This window comes from Homarus americanus, unplaced genomic scaffold (assembly GCF_018991925.1).
Source record: "Homarus americanus isolate GMGI-L3 unplaced genomic scaffold, GMGI_Hamer_2.0 scaffold19318, whole genome shotgun sequence".
NCBI classification, from domain to species: Eukaryota; Metazoa; Arthropoda; class Malacostraca; order Decapoda; family Nephropidae; genus Homarus; species Homarus americanus.
This window is the reverse complement of record NW_024732238.1, coordinates 2,543,652-2,561,195: the sequence shown is the minus strand read 5'-3', so window position 1 is coordinate 2,561,195 and position 17,544 is coordinate 2,543,652. Positions and strand designations below refer to the sequence as shown.

At 41.7% G+C, this 17,544-nt stretch overlaps 1 protein-coding gene across 1 annotated transcript in view; it reads left to right on the top strand.

Annotated features, from left to right (window-relative positions):
• The window catches only part of LOC121868300 (calcium/calmodulin-dependent protein kinase type II alpha chain-like), a 204,551-nt gene that overhangs the window by 125,876 nt on the left and 61,131 nt on the right, over positions 1-17,544 (top strand). The window contains 7 exon segments of the mRNA XM_042368752.1: positions 5,449-5,503; positions 6,884-6,944; positions 6,947-7,024; positions 11,273-11,375; positions 14,888-14,971; positions 15,124-15,218; positions 16,914-17,036. Of these exon segments, the coding sequence (XP_042224686.1) occupies positions 5,449-5,503; positions 6,884-6,944; positions 6,947-7,024; positions 11,273-11,375; positions 14,888-14,971; positions 15,124-15,218; positions 16,914-17,036 (599 nt within the window).

Genomic DNA, 17,544 nt, shown 5'->3' with positions numbered 1-17,544 from the left:
ATTGTGTTTCGGGGTAATGGTTAGCCAGTGCAGTTGGCGAGTTGTCCGTTAACTCAGGGTGTGGTTGTTGTGTTGGCGACAGATTCTACACCTTAAACAAATTCACACCTAGGTGGCCCTTGGGCCGGCCATCCTCGTTACACGAGGAGCAGCCATTATCTGTGTGTGTGTGTGCTGTACGGCGGGGTGTTGATGACTCCACCCCAGCCCTGACAGTGTGTGGGCTGATGAACAAATGTGTGTCGTGGTGGTGGTGATAGTGGGGGGTGGTGTGGTGGTAGGGATGTGGGTTGTTGGCGGTGTGGTGTGGTAGGGGAGTGGGTGATGGTGTGTTGGTAAGGGGTAGTGATGGTGTTGTTGGTGGTGTTAGTGTTGGAGAAGAAAGTTTTACCCTGGGGTGGTCTGGTGGCAGTTGAATAAAATTACTTTAAGATCAGAGCCTCAGTAGCTGATTCAATACTCGCTGAGCAGAGCCAGAAAATCCAATTTTCTCAGAACAATCAGGATGGCTGAGACTACCAGCTGAGATGGGGGAGGGGGGAGGTTTGGCCGGCTGCCGGGCTGACCTTTTATGCCGGATACTTTCCTGCCTGGTGTGTTGGCCTCTAACCTATACTCGGATACAACAGGGGATGGGGGTGGGAGGCCGGCTGTTGCTGTATCTCGGCTGTAGGAGGTGAATCTTGCCTCATGTCACAGCCGAGGAACAGCCTAAAGATTAATTACCTGAGAGAGAGAGAGAGAGAAGAGACCTTAGCCTTAAATTTACCTTTCTCTATCTCTGTATCTCACTTTCTATTTCTCTTCACTACCTCTTTATCTTACCTGTGTATCAGTATATGTTTTTGTTTCTCGGTTAACTGATATGGTTTTGTCTTGTTTATTCTTCTTGTTTTATGACCCCCTTGGAATCACTGGTTGTACATATTGGCTGCACATATTGGCTGCACATATTGGCTGCACATATTGGCTGCACATATTGGTCAAACACTTATTAGCCGAGTGAAAATATTACCACTCAAACCAATTTATAAAGTCACTGAATTATTCCCACCCATAATGACCTTTCCCTTCACTTATGTTTACCTGACTCATTATACACCTGTCCTACTGTACCTGTGCTTGAAGGTGTGACCATGACAGGTGTGACCATGAGACAGGTGTGACCATAAGACAGGTGTGACCATGAGACAGGTGTAATGTGTATATTATACACTCGTCAACATTTCTGAAAAGCTACAAATTTCTATCAATAATTTTAATACTATTTTTTAAGTTAATTTGAACGCCTACTTTCTATACATCAAAAAGTAAAAAAAAAAAAGTATCAATAGTTTTTGTTCTCCAAGGTTAGTAAGCAAATTGATGATATTTTTTTAATATATTTTTTACCTCGACATAACAATATTATTCACATTCATTTCATCTTTACAATACATCCTGGACGACTAATGATATATTGTTTATATTGTATTGTATATATTGTCTGTTCTTCTGGGTAATTGGGATTGTTTTTGTTTTTTTGCTTCAGGTTATTGATAAAGAATTAATGAATAAAATTGATCAGTTTGAGATGACTTCTGTGGTAATTGTAAAGATGGTTGAATAATTATTTTTATATATTTATTATTTTTTGTTCCTCTCTTTTTATTATCTTATGAACCCTAACACAAGGATTGGTGATTATAATAAAATATTGAAATTAACGACAAGAGATTATAGTATTGTTATTTTTCTCTGTTTGTCTTTGTTTGTTTGTGTCTTTGTCCTGTCTCTCATAAGGCAATTTCCCACTACCAGTAACAAAAACAACAACAACAACAACTACAGCAAAACAACAGCAACAAAAACAACAACAAAAACAAAAACAAAATAATAACAGCAACAAAGACAACAAAAACAACAAAGTAACAACAACAACAACAACAACAACAACAACAACAATAACAACAACAATAACAACAACAACAATACACCACTGGAAAATATTTTTACTTCACGGTTGACACAAGTTAGAGAATGATATGACAATAATGAACGTATGTGATTTTGGTATTAGATCAGGTGTGTGTGTGTGTGTGTGGGGGGGGTTGGTTGGTGGAAACAAGTGAGGATGTAATGTTATTTGGCTGATGTAATGTTTACCCCTCCTCCCTCCTCCCTCCCTCCCTCCTCCTCCCCCCCTCCCTCATTGACCCATCTCTTCCTCTCCTTCCTCATCATTTCTCTCTTCCTCCCTCATTCTAATTCCTTCTTCCCTCTTCCTCATTTTAACTCATTCTATCTCCCTCCTCCCTCATGTTTCCTCACCGTGGCCACAAGCACCACCATGTCAGCTAGTGGTGGAGGACTGAGGAAGGTGATGAGATGCTATGTTATTACCTGTGTTAGTACTCCACCTGTAGTGGTGGAGGAACACACCTGTAGTGAGTGGAGGAACACACCTGTAGTAGTGGAGGAACACACTTGTAGTAGTGGAGGAACACACCTGTAGTAGTGAGGAGACACCTGTAGTAGTAGAGGAGACACCTGGTGGTGGAGGACACACCAGTTGTGGAGAACACACCTGTAGTAGTGGAGGACACACCTGTAGTAGTGGAGGAACACACCTGGTGGAGGAGGGACACACCTGGTGGAGGAGGACACACCTGGGTGGAGGTACACACCTGGTGGAGTAGGGGCACACCTGGTGGAGGAGGGACACACCTGGTGGAGGAGGGACACACCTGGTGGAGGAGGACACACCTGGTGGAGGAGGGACACACCTGGTGGAGGAGGGGCACACCCTGGTGGAGGACACCTGGTGGAGGAGGGCACACCTGGTGGCAGGGCACACCTGGTGGAGGAGGACACACCTGGTGGGGGAGGGACACACCTGGTGGAGGCACACCTGGTGGAGGAGGCACACCTGGTGGAGGAGGGCACACCTGTGGAGGAGGACACCTGGTGGGTAGGGGCACCTGGTGGAGGAGGGGCACCTGGTGGAGGAGGAACACACCTGGTGGAGGAGGGACACACCTGGTGGAGGAGGGACACACCTGGTGGAGGAGGGACACACCTGGTGGAGGAGGGGCACACCTAGTGGAGGAGGGACACACCTGGTGGAGGAGGGGCACACCTGGTGGAGGAGGGACACACCTGGTGGAGGAGGGCACACCTGGTGGGCAGGACACACCTGGTGGAGGAGGGACACCTGGTGGAGGGACACACCTGGTGGAGGAGGGACACACCTTGTGGAGGAGGACACACCTGGTGGAGGGCACACCTGGTGGAGGCGGAACACACCCTGGTGGAGGAGGGACACACCTGGTGGAGGCGGGACACACCTGGTGGAGGAGGGACACACCTGGTGGAGTGAGGCACCTGGTGGAGGAGGGACACCTGGTGGAGGAGGACCTGGGGGACGTGGGACTCCAGTATTGATTGAGCCGGGGCCAGATAGCACTAGTGAGCGACCTGCCTGAATTATTACACCTGTTTCTGCCTCTTCCTACACCTCTAATTATCATCCTCACCTGTCTTACCTCCTCTTCCCTCACCCATCCCCCTACCTCACTTCTACCTCTCACCTATGCCCCAACCTTACCTCCACTCCTATCTTACCTCCCCCACTCTCTTACCTCCATCCCTCTCTTACCTCCACCTACCTTACCTCCCTCACTCATCACTGTGTGTGTAGTACACTGTATCATCCTACACCACCACTGGGAAAATACTTGGCCTCCATTTAGCAACACTGGCTAATGCATTGTGTACATTATATATATATATATATATATATATATATATATATATATATATATATATATATATATATATATATATATATATATATATATATAGGGGTATATGTATATATATATATAATTACTGTGTGTGTAGGGGTAGTGAAATGTAGGGGGAGAGACCGTAGAGTTTTGTCCCCGCAGAAAAATGATAACGCCCGCGCACTCTCTCTCTACACACACACACACACACACACACACACACACACACACACAACACACACACACACACACACACACACACACACACACACACACACACACACACACACACACACACACACACACAAGCGGGTCGTGGGGAGTGAAACATGTTTTGTTTGTGTGTGAGAGAGAAGAGGATGGGAGAAAGATAAGAGAAAGAAGGGAAGGAGGGTCGAATTGGCGCGTGTGTGTGTGTGTGTGTGTCTGGAGAGGTTGTGTACTAGCAGTAAAAAGGTGGTTCAAGAGGGGGTGGAGGTGGCGTTTGTGAAAAGGAGGTCCCAAAGGGGTAAGATGAGTGGGTCTTTTGATGGTGGTGGTGGTAGGTGGTGGTAGGTGGTAGGTGGTGGTAGGTGAGAGAGTGTGTTGGTGAGGTAGCCACTGTTGATAGTATCACACCTGTACACACTTGAGTTTCTTACACCTGGAGCTCCTCTCACCCGCTTCCTTCATCACATGTGTATAAAGTTATGTTGTGTTGAATATGTGGCACTCAGACCAGTGTTGAACATGTAGCAGTAACAACACCTAATGTACAATATGTAATAGTTATGTACAGTATATCTCGTTGTACTAAACAGATGACACTATGAGGAGAGTACAGACTGGTGTACTGTACGGGGGGTGGTGTAGGTATAAAGAAACACCTGGTTGTGAATAATTTAGGAAAATGATAATACGTTTTGTAGGTTACTTAATATTGTAAAGACGGCCACTTCCAGATACCATGCCATATGCCATGCTATGCCATGCTGTACTGTGCCATGCTGTACTGTGCCATGCTGTACTGTGCCATGCTGTACTGTTGTCGTGTACGTTTGTAATGGTGCCAATATTGTAGAACTTTTCGTTGTGTCTCGCAGCTGAAAAAAAAGAGATGTCGTTTTTTCTGATAATACTTATAATTATATGTATACCTTTAATATTCTAAAGAGTTAAGTGTGTGTGTGTGTGTGTGTGTGTGTGTGTGTGTGTGTGTGTGTATGTGTGTGTGTGTGTGTGTGTGTGTGTGTTGGAATGATAATAATGATAACAACGCCTTTTAACTCTTAATTAACCTTCCACATCAAAACTAACATTATACTATAATATTTTAACACATAGATGCTTCAATGGGCAAAACTTTAACGCTGTATCGTGTTCTCTTTGCGGTCGTAGTGAATGAGAACAGAAAGACACCAGAAACGATAATAATGACGACACGAACGATCTCTAAGTCGGGTATATAAACAATAACAACGAAAATATGTCTATAAAGCCATTGAAAATTATTGACATGCATGTGTTTACATATATGCTACTGGTGTTTACTTATGTGCGACTTTATATGACTGTTTATATATAAGACTTTACATATATGTGACTGTGTTTACATATATGAATGTGTTAATATATATGACTGTGTTGACAAAAATGATTGTTTACGTAAACTCTTCTAATGTTTATGTCTCTTTGTTTACAGTTCGCCTGCACGATAGTATACAGGAGGAATCGTTCCATTATCTCGTATTTGACTTGTGAGTATACATATGTGTTATATATTATCACTCTGAGTATACATAGGTGTTAAATATTTACTCTCGAGTATACATGTGTTTCTCTTGTTCAGTGTATGTTGTGTGTACGTTCCTCTTGTTCAGTGTATGTTGTGTGTATGTTCCTCTTGTTCAGTGTATGTTGTGTGTACGTTCCTCTTGTTCAGTGTATGTTGTGTGTATGTTTCCATCATTTAAATTCTGACAGTGAAGAAACCACACACACACACACACACACACACACACACACACACACACACACACACACACACACACACACACACACACACACACACACACACACACAACACCTCTGAGTGCCCAGAATTCTATCATAACTAGGTACGTTTTCCCATCTCCAGTTTTGGGTTAAAAATAAATAAAACTTACATTCCTTGAGAAATTTTTATGACTCTGAACCCACTGAAATGGAGTTTTACGACGAAGTGTGTTTGACTGTGGTGAGTGAGATGCGTTGTGTAAAGTGTGTGTGTGTGTGTGTGTGTGTGTGTGTGTGTGTGTGTGTGTGTGTGTGTGTGTGTGTGTGTGTGTGTGTGTGTGTGTGTGTGTGTGGTGGTCGTTGTGTGAAAGTGTGTGTGGTGAGTAGTGGGTTTGTGTAAAGTTGTGTTTGGTAAGAGGTGCGTTGTGGTGCTATATAGACACAACAAGTCTCTGAATCACTTGACTCTCTCTCTCTCTCTCTCTCTCTCTCTCTCTCTCTCTCTCTCTCTCTCTCTCTCTCTCTCTCTCTCTCTCTCTTCTCCTCCTCCTCCTCCTCCTCCTCCTCCTCCTCCTCCTCCTCCTCCTCCTCCTCCTCCTCCTCCTCCTCCTCCTCCTCCTCCTCCTCCTCCTCCTCCTCTCTTCCTGCCCTTCTCTCCCCCCACTCTCTCTCCTCTTTCTTCTCCCCCTCCCTCTCTTCCTTCTCTCCCTCGCTCTCCGTCTCCACCTCCTTCTCTCCCTTCTCCCCCTCCTCACCTTTCCATTCTCCTCCCCCCTCCTCCTCCTCCCCTCTTCCTAGAACTTTTCCCTGCCCTCCTTTATACTTCCTGGAACTTCCTCTTCCTCTCCTTCCTCCTTGTTGGTACGGTGGTGGTGGTGTGGTATGGTGGCGGCGATGGTGGTGTGGTGTGGTGGCGGCGATGGTGGTGTGGTGTGGTGGAGATGATAGTGATAGATCCCCCACACACACCCACCCCACCCACCTTAGCCCATCACCTTAGCCATCCCACCCCATCCACCTTAGCCACCCACCATACCCCATCCCACCACACCCCATCCCACCACACCCCTTCTATGACCCTTCACCTCTCCCTAATGACCTCCCTCTGACCCCTCACTCACCGCGACCTTCTCTACCCACAGAGTGACGGGAGGTGAACTCTTCGAGGATATCGTGGCCAGGGAGTTCTACAGTGAGGCCGACGCGCTTCTCACTGTATCCAACAAATTCTAGAAAGTGTTAATCATTGTCACCATAATAATATTGTACATAGGGATTTAAAGGTAAGGTCTGGGTGTTTTGGTGTGTGTGTGTGTGTGTGTGTGTGTGTGTGTGTGTGTGTGTGTGTGTGTGTGTGTGTGTGTGTGTGTGTGTGTGTGTGTGTGTGTGTGTGTGTGTGTGTGTGTGTGTGTGTGTGTGTGTGTGTGTGTGTGTGTGGTGTGTGTGTGTGTGTGTGTGTGTGTGTGTTTGTTTTGATTCTTACAAACATACAGACAAATATAAGGTGTTTCTCTGTTTTTATGTGTATTTTCTTTATATACGCGCACACATGTACACTCTCCCCAAAAAGTATTGGCTCCCTTGGGTCTGATGTATTTGGAAGTGAACACAATAACACGTACACAACAGTCTCGGTTGGGTTGGTATTTCTGCACCTTTCGTTCTTTCTTCTTGTACCTCATAATCACCAGGATATCTGCAGTATATCACCTATTATCTACATGATGTAATGAAAGGGGATGAATTGTGTTACCATATGTTAAGCCAATACCGTCATGAGTAACCCCGCTGATGTCTGCACCTTAGATACTGTTTCAGCCCCAGGGGATGTGTGGCCAAATAGGAATATAACGTTACTATGTTTTCATGAACCAAGGTTACAATGGAATCGCTTCGAACGAAATATGAAACACTATGATCCGATATTACATTCATTCACAAATATAGTAATTACAGGTGTATTATGATGCCATATCCAATTACAATGATATTATGATTTACTGCATTTCGATATTTTACCGCAATTGATGAGGTAACAATTATGAATATAACTTATCACCTCATGATTCGTGCTGGCAACGAAACATTATCTGATACACACCATGTCGTCAAGTCCTCCCATGGGATTGACAGTCAGTAGGGAGACATCACAGGCAACACGAGGCAGTATCATCGCTACAGTAATATTATTAAATTATAACTGGCAGCCTCACAGATACTAGGAAGGCAGGCCAACCAACATAATGCAGGAAGCACAATTAGTGATGGGAAATATTCGTCCATTGGGGAGACTGCACACACACACACGCACTGGTGTAGTAGTAATCCAATATTTTACACTTTTCCTATAACTATCCTAAGTCTTGGAATATTGGAGTTAAACAAGCAGTGTATATATTATGAGCTCAATACTGAAGAATTATAGGGGATAAAACTATAATTGAACTTCAGGATTTAGAATGATTATAGCTTTTGTGTTTTGTTTTTATTAATATTTCTCTATAATATCTGGAGTTATAGTCTATGTGGTGGTGATGGTAATGGTGATAATGGTGATGATGGTGATAGTGGTGGCGATGATAGTAGTGATAGTGATGATAGAGTAACACAATCCACGATGGTGGTAGTAGTTGTGGTGGTGGTGATGTGTGATGGTTGTGATGATTAGAGTAATATAATCCTGATGGTGGTAGCTATGGTGATAGTTATGGTGGTGGTAGTGATAGCGTAAACACAGTAAATGAACAGACACTATAACCGTATTTACATTATATCACTAGTAAACATCGGTTATATTGGACACTTTGTACTATCGCGTTAAAATCACCAATCTGTTTGTTGATGTGTGACTAACTGAACACTGTCTTATACACACGCTGTTTACCCCCTGACATAAATGAATGAATAAATAAATAAATAATACAAAAATAAATGTGGTTGAATATATATCTTAAATATATACCATAAAAATATATATTAGCCTTATAGTATGTTTATATTATATGATTTTAATTGTTTTAAACCTTTGAGAAATTATCGTAAATGAGTGTGTGTTTATCCAGCCGTCAAAACAGATTTTATTGCCAATTATTATTACCGTATATACGTAATTTTAAAAGAGTTTGAAAATCTGATAATAATTTGCTTTGAATTATAGATCTTGAGGAAATAATTCACTAATTATTAAGGTGAATGACTTGTGATTACCACGAGATTATAGTGAAACCTCCTTATAGCGGACTGCTCTCTACATATAATCCTTTAAATGGAGGTTTCACATATAATAGACCCTCGATATAACGGATTTCCCGCTCTATATAGCCCGTTAAATTGAGGTTTCGTTGTATATATGTATTTTTTTTAACTAAGTCGGACGGTGAACTATATTCTGCATTGTATATTGTATTATTTAGGTTCCTTCTTTAGTAGACTGTATTATGTAGGTTCCTGCTGTAGTAGACTGTATTCTGTAGGTTCCTGCTGTAGTAGACTGTATTCTGTAGGTTCCTGCTGTAGTAGACTGTATTCTGTAGGTTCCTGCTGTAGTAGACTGTATTATGTAGGTTCCTGCTGTAGTAGACTGTATTCTGTAGGTTCCTGCTGTAGTAGACTGTATTATGTAGGTTCCTGCTGTAGTAGACTGTATTCTGTAGGTTCCTGCTGTAGTAGACTGTATTCTGTAGGTTCCTGCTGTAGTAGACTGTATTCTGTAGGTTCCTGCTGTAGTAGACTGTATTCTGTAGGTTCCTGTTGTTTTATATTGTATTCTGTAAGTTCCTGTTGTATAGTGTATTCTGTAGGTTTCTGTAGTTGTATATTGTAGTATTTAGCTTCCTGTAATTGTGTGTTGGATTTTGTAAGTTCCTGCTGTAGTAGACTGTATTCTGTAGTGCCTTGCTGTAGTAGATTGTATTCTGTAGGTTCCTGCTGTAGTAGACTGTATTTTGAGAGGGCGTGTCAGGTACCATAAGGCTCCATAGACAGTTGAGGGAGCCTTATTATAAGACTTATTATACTCAGGTGAATAGTGGCTACCTGGTGCTCCTCCCTAATTAAAGTCTTATGGTGTTATAGTGTCTTTTATAGTGCTTGTGTGGTGCTTTATATAGTGCCTGTGTGGTGAAGGGAAGTGTTAGTTTTGAATTGTGATCCTAGGAGAGAGAGAGAGAGAGAGAGAGAGAGAGAGAGAGAGAGAGAGAGAGAGAGAGAGAGAGAGAGAGAGAGAGAGGACTGCTGTACGGGGGTATGCACTAACCTCCTCATCCTCCTCCTCCTCCTCCTCTTCTTCTTCTTATTCCTATTCTTGTTCCTCTTCCTCCTCTTCTTGCTATTCTTCTTCCCTTCTTAGTTTTCTTCCTATTGTTCCTTCTCCTCTTCCTATTCTCCCTCCTCCTCTTCTCCCTCCTCCTCTTCCCTGGTCTCCTCTAGCCATCGTTGGTTACGTGGGCTTCATCAGTCTCCAGGGATAATGGTCTCCTACACCCATTTATCGTCCTCCTCCTCCTCCTCCTCCTCCTCCTCCTCCTCCTCCTCCTCCTCCTCCTCCTTCTTCTTCTTCTTCTTCTTCTTCTTCTTCTTCTTCTTCTTCTTCTTCTTCTTCTTCTTCTTCTTCTTCTTCTTCTTCTTCTTCTTCTTCTTCTTCTTCTTCTTCTTCTTCTTCTTCTTCTTCTTCTTCTTCTTCTTCTTCCAATAGTAGTAGTATAGTGTTGTTGTTGTTGCTGTAGTAATAGTATAGTGTTGTGGTAGTAGTAGTAGTAGTAGTAGTAGTAGTAGTAGTAGTAGTAGTAGTAGTAGTATTGTTGTTGTTGTTGTTATTATTGTTCTTGTTATTGTTGTAGTGTTGTTGTTATTAATGTTGTTGTTATTGTTGTAGTTGTTGTAGAAAATACATTCACGTATTATTTGGACCCGTCGTCAAAATCACCACCCAAAAATACTGAATTATCGCCAATATGTGATTCAATCAGTCACAGTGTGAAGCTTATTGACAATTACCTCCAGCCAGATACAATATGGCGAGAAAATGGCCTTCATACGAGTCTAGTCTAATGTTTTCCTTCAATATTTCCACCATTTTTCGCTCGTGATCAATTTGTGTGTGTGTGTGTGTGTGTGTGTGTGTGTGTGTGTGTGTGTGTGTGTGTGTGTGTGTGTGTGTGTGTGTGTGTGTGTGTGTGTGTGTGTGTGTGTGTGTGTGTGTGTGTGTGTGTGTGTGATTGCGTAGGTTAAGAAATTCGTTAACCTTGTGAGTGTGTTTGTGTGTGAAGGTTAATAAGTGTGTTAACCATGTGAGTGTGTGTGAAATGTTAATAAGTGTCTTAACCAAGTGTGAGTGTGGTGAGTGTGTTAAGGTTAATGAGTGTGTTAACCATGTATGAGTGTGTTAAGGTTAATGAGTGTGTTAACCATGTGAGTGTGTTTAGGTTAATAAGTGTGTTAACCATGTGAGTGTGTTTAGGTTAATAAGTGTGTTAACCATGTGAGTGTGTTTAGGTTAATAAGTGTGTTTACCAAGTGTGTCCGCCCCACAGCCCGAGAACCTCCTACTGGCCAGCAAAGCTAAGGGGGCCGCCGTCAAACTCGCCGACTTTGGCTTAGCTATCGAGGTCCAGGGCGATCAGCAGGCATGGTTTGGTGAGTACCTTTCTTGAGTACCTTTTTGTTGAGTACTTTTTTTGTTGAGTACCTTTTTTGTTGGGTACCTTTCTTGAGTACCTTTGTAGAGTACCTTTTGAGCACTTTTGGTAAGTACCTTTAGAGTACCTGTTGTTAGGAGTGCTTTTGTTGAGTGCATTTGTTGAGTACCTTTTTAAGAGTACCTTCCTGTGTTAACTGTTCCTCCCGTGTGTAATTATACTCTGACATCTATTGCAATTATACAGTACATATATATCATTGCAATTATACACAGTCATCAACATTATTGCAATTATACTGAGCAAGAAAATGGCTAAAAGCAATTATAGTGCCGTGTAAATTGTGTCTTTTTAATTAATAAGGAAACTTTTTTTTTCCACAAACCTCGTAGTGAAATTGGGAAGGGGAGGGGTGGTAGAGGAGGGGGAGGTGGGGGAGGAGTTGAGGGGGAGGATCTGGGAGGGGAGGTGAGAGGGTGGTGAAGGAGAGGGGGAGAGGATCTGGGAGGGGAGGTAGATGAAGGGTTGACAGAGATGGGGATGATTTGGGATGGGGAGGGGGAGGATGTGGGAGGGGTTGAGGGAGAGGGGGAGAGTAGGGGGAGAAGAGAGAGGAGGGGGAGAGAGACAGTGTGGTCTTAGTATGTGAGACAAGAAACACACTGCGAGTTTAGTCTGAGATCACAGCAACAAAAGGGACGAGGAAATATTAAACACTCTTGGGAGAATTAATGGAGTGTGGATAGTGTAGGGTGGAGTGTGGTTAGTGGAGGGTGGATAGTGGAGGATGGAGTGTGGTTAATGGGTTGTGGATAGGGGAGTGTAGTGTGTGGATAGTGTAGGGTTGAGTGTGTATAGTGAAGGTGGAGTGTGTGTGCAGTGGAAAGGCCCCAAACTCCACATAATGTCACTATAAATAAGAAGGCCAAATATAGCCTCCCTTATATTATAAAAGTTCCCCCTCTTCTTCTCTTGATTATCATAAAAAACGGGAATAATTTTTGCTCCCCCACTAGTCTTATAGGGATTATTATCACCCTTCCTTATTAAATTTTAAAATCACTCTGCTTACCTCGTTATAGTGTAAAATTTAATGGTGTAAAATATATAGCTACGGTACCTTCATGTTACTAAAATCTTTGTTAATATTAAAACATCCAGAGTGAAAATATATCTTGTTATGCAGAGTTAAAATGTTTGTACTTTGTTATCGTGTGATACCTCTTGATTTATTTATTTTGTGTGGGTGGGTGGGTGGGTGGGGGGCAGGATTGAAATTTGATTCTGTTCAAAATATAATTATAAGTCGTCCTCGATATGCTGAATCAGGATCTATGGTCGAAATGTTGAAATTTGTATAATTAATTTTCCTAATTGTCCCAGGAGCTTGAAAATTTGATAACTAATTGTACTAATTACTTGGACGATACTTAATTATCAGAATTTCACCTTCTTGGCCATGGAGCCTTAAACTGCGCCGTGCGAACGACATAAGACTGAGATTATAAGCAAAATTAAGAAGAGAAAGAGGTGGAGGAGGAGTTGCAGTGTGTGGGAGGGAGGGGGAAGAGAAGGAGGAGGTATAATGTGTGGGAGGGGGAAGAGAAGGAGGAGGTACACTGTGTGGGGGGGAGAGAAGGAGGAGGAGTGTGTGGGAGGAGAAGAAGGAGGAGGTACAGTGTGTGGGAGGGGGAGGAAGAGGAGGAGGTACAGTGTGTGGGAGGGAGGAGGAAGAAGGAGGAGGTACAAGTGTGAGGAGGGAGGAGGAGGAGAAGAAGGAGGAGGTACAGTGTGTGGGGAGGGAGGAGAGAAGGAGGAGGTACAGTGTGGGGGGAGGAGGGAGAAGAAGGAGGAGGTACAGTGTGTGGGAGGGAGGGAGGAGGAGAGAAAGGAGGTAGTGTGGGAGGGAGGAGGGAGAGGAGGGCAGTGTGGGGAGGGAGGAGGAAGAAGGAGGAGGTACAGGTGTGTGGGAGGGAGGAGGGAAGAGAAGGAGGAGGGACAGTGTGTGGGAGGGGAGGAGGAAGAGAAGGAGGAGGTACAGTGTGGGGAGGAGGAGGAAGAGAAGGAGGAGGTACAGTGTGTGGGAGGGAGGAGGAAGAGAAGGAGGAAGTACAGTGTGTGGGAGGGAGGAGGAAGAGGAGGAGGAAGTACAGTGTGTGGGAGGGAGGAGGAAGAGAAGGAGGAGGTACAGTGTGTGGGAGGGAGGAGGAAGAGAAGGAGGAGGTACAGTGTGTGGGAGGGAGGCTGACGCGTTAAAGAGTGTAGGCGAAAGTCAGTGTCATGAGTGAGAGAGAGAGAGTGAGGGAAGGAGAGGGAGGGAGGGAGGTAGAAGTTCATCTTGATCAAAGGTTGGTGTGATCAAAGACTTACTCGGCCTGCTCTGGCGTCTGATTGGCTGTCGAGGTGATAAAGGCACAGCCTGAAATGTCTTACCTTGCTAAGGTTAAAATATAAACATAGATAAAAGAAAGATAAATAAATAGAGATAAATAGATAATGGACAGGGTAAATGTAAGGATAGTTTCTTAGCCCTCCATTGGAAACTATATAAAATATTTGCGACATGTGGTGGTATAACACACACTCACAGACACATACCAACACACACACATACCAACACACACACACACACACCAACACACACACACACACACACACACATCACCATAACTAAATAAAACACACTATTTTTATACAGTCCACAGACACACCAAAGCAAATAAATTGCCTCACAGTCGGGAACCAAGAGCCAAATGTGGATTCGCTTGAGCAAACGTCGCTCTGAGTCCTAAAGATGTTTACCTTTGAGTTCGGTTTCAATTGCCATGGAGTCCCAGCCACTCACAACTCTTAATACATATGTTAGGTTATACCGTATTGCCAGAGGTAATGATGGCTGGTCAGGGCACCATGAATATAGTTCTGGAATAAATCGGCAACATAGATCTCATCACTTGAGTCTTTCTTTTCTTATGGTCAAGGATGGCAAGTTGAGCCTCTGGTTCTGAGATGGTCAACAGTTAGTGGGTTAGGTCAGATCAGGTCAGGTTAGGTGTAGACAGATTTCTAAGAAGCTTTATTTCCACTTGGATCATTATGTGAGGCTGAGGTGACTAGTCAAATGAATATGAATCTAGAAAATAAGTGAGTTACATTTTTTATTATTACAGGTACATTATTATTATTATTATTATTATTATTATTATTATTATTATTATTATTATTTTTATTATTATTATAATTATTATTATTATTATTATTATTATTATTATTATTATTATTATTATTATTATTATTATTATTTTTATTATTATTATAATTATTATTATTATTATTATTATTATTATTATTATTATTATTTTTATTATTATTATCATTATTATTATTAATATTATTATTATTATTATTATTATTATTATATATTATTATTATTATTATTTTTACATTGCATTTTTATTGTTAGGCTGTACTAAGTGTTAGCAAGGTATTAATGAGGTATTAATGTTGCAGGGTTCGCGGGTACGCCGGGTTACCTCTCACCAGAAGTACTCAAGAAAGAGCCATATGGGAAACCTGTCGACATCTGGGCATGTGGTAAGACTCATCTACTGTAAGGCAATGCTCGTATGTTTCCACCATAACTGCTGACATAACATAACTCACCACAAGTATAGTTTTAAGGTGATATCTTTATTTCTCTATTTATTTTTGTAAATTTTATTAATATTTTTCTTGTTTATTATCAGGTGTGATCCTGTACATCCTCCTGGTGGGTTACCCGCCCTTCTGGGATGAGGACCAGCACAGGTTGTACGCCCAGATCAAAGCCGGAGCTTATGATGTAAGTTACTTCAGGGGCTACTTCCTCCCCCACGTCTCTTATACTGTACTGTACACTGACTATGGTAGTTGCAGTTAACAGTGTTTAACTATCAGGTGAAATACACTGGAGAGGCTAATCTTCGGGTGACCCCAGTCTTGTGTGTCTTTTGAGATCTTGAGTTACTTCTGAGTTCTTATACAATGTCTCTTATACTATACCTTGACCAGCTGCAACTTAGACTACTGTACTGAATTATAATTATCAGGTGACATAAGCCTAGAGTGCTAATCTAAAGGTAATCCCAGCCTTGTACAGTATACCTTTTGAAGTCATGAGTTACTTCTGGGATTAGTTTGTTAAATCTCTTATACTATACACTGGCCAGTTACAAATTAGACTGTAATTATCAGATGAAATAAGCTTGGGGGGCTAAACTTCATGGGATCACAGTCTTGTGTGTGCCTTTTGAAGTCTCAAGTTTATTAGTTAAAAATAAAAGATGTATACCAGTAAAAATAAAGAAGTTGTTTTTCTCTTCCAGGAATATTTGACAGCCGAGTAATGAATGACTGTGTTGAGGAATTGATTAGATACTTGTCATTTACCGGACAATTCATATAGTTATGAAGATTTAAAAACAAAAATTAAAGTAGGTATATACAATAATTGTTTATAGATGATTCTGCTGAAAAATGAAGGGAGGAGAGATTTTTTTCAGGTGCTGAGTGTTCATTCACCTGAATCTGGAGTATAATGACAAGTATGGCCTTTATGAATTGTGTCCTTACTATTGTTACCAAGTTAGACAACCATTTCAACACATTATTGTCTACATCAGGTGTGTTCGGTTTAGATGACTCTGGTACAGGTGAATGTACTGTATTGTGGATCTTCTTGTTTGTAAGAACACCTTGCAGTATTTTCACCAAACCTGGACACAGTGCTTGTATTTGGCTTATTAATAGTACTTCGGTGTAGTTGAATGTGTTTTGTGGGCCATGCCAAAATGTGCTCTTCTGTCCATCTGTCAGATACTGTATTTAAGGTTGATGATTTATGTATGGTAATTCCCCCTCTATGTCTTGGATAGATCATGGACTCTTTTTTGCAGATTTCTTGCCTTAAACTTGAAGATGTGAGTCATGTTTTTATATTATATAGTCTTGAGCTTGTATATACCTGTACGAATTATTGTAGGCATTAACTTTGTTGTGGTGAGGACGTTCAGGTTGTTTCAGTGTAGTTCTAGTTTGTATTGCATTTACCTTTGTTGACTGCTTCTGCAACAGACTCATTTCTTAACCCTTATATGGCAGTCATCATCAGTGGAAGTTAGCTGTAGGGACGGTGGCCATTATCAGTGGAAGTTAGCTGTAGGGATGGTGGCCATTATCAGTGGAAGTTAGTTGTAGGGACAGCAGCCATCATCAGTGGAAGTTATATGTTCATTTTCAATCTACAGTATTTTTATACATAAGGGAACTGATTAATGAATCTTCAGCCACCAGTTAAAGCTTAAGTTCTCATCCATTTGTTTCATCATGTCTGAGGGCTTCTGTGGTTCTTCTATCGAGTCTTCTTGCAAGAATATTTTTGTTTTAGTGTCCGGCTCACATCCACCAACACAGGACGGCTTTTGCGAATTATTGGCATTCTCCGTACTATATTCTCGAGATTTAAGAAATACATATTAAATAAAATCTCCCTCTTCAGTATCCATCACCTGAGTGGGACACAGTTACTCCTGAAGCCAAAAACCTCATCAATTCCATGTTGACTGTCAATCCTGCCAAGCGCATCACAGCGGCTGAAGCTCTGAAGCATCCATGGATCTGCGTATGTTGTTGTTTATATTGTTCCACAGTCTCTCGCTCAACTCTGATTGTACTTTTGCTGGATAATTTCAGAATACAAAATAAAATGCCAGTCATGTATCTGAATGGAAAAATTGTCATTGATTGATCAAATTTCTTGTGTAAAAATGCTGTCTTATATTATGAAGAGTTGATTAATACAGTAAAGGAAAAAGAAATGAGTCACTGGGATCACTAATGCTTTACAAAAATTTCATCACATTTATTTGAATAGTTATCATTAACATTAACCATATTGAGTTTTACATGATTCTTGAGTACAATGAGTTAGTTTAATTATAAACAGACAAACATTATAAGTACAGATACCATAGTTTAAAGATTTCAGTTATTTTTATCAATATCTTTTCATTGTGTGATATGACATATTTTTAATGAAGTGAAACCTCCATATAACAGACTTCTCTTTTCATAAAAACCATGAAATGGAGGTTTCATGTCTAACAGACCCTCAATATAATGGACTTTCC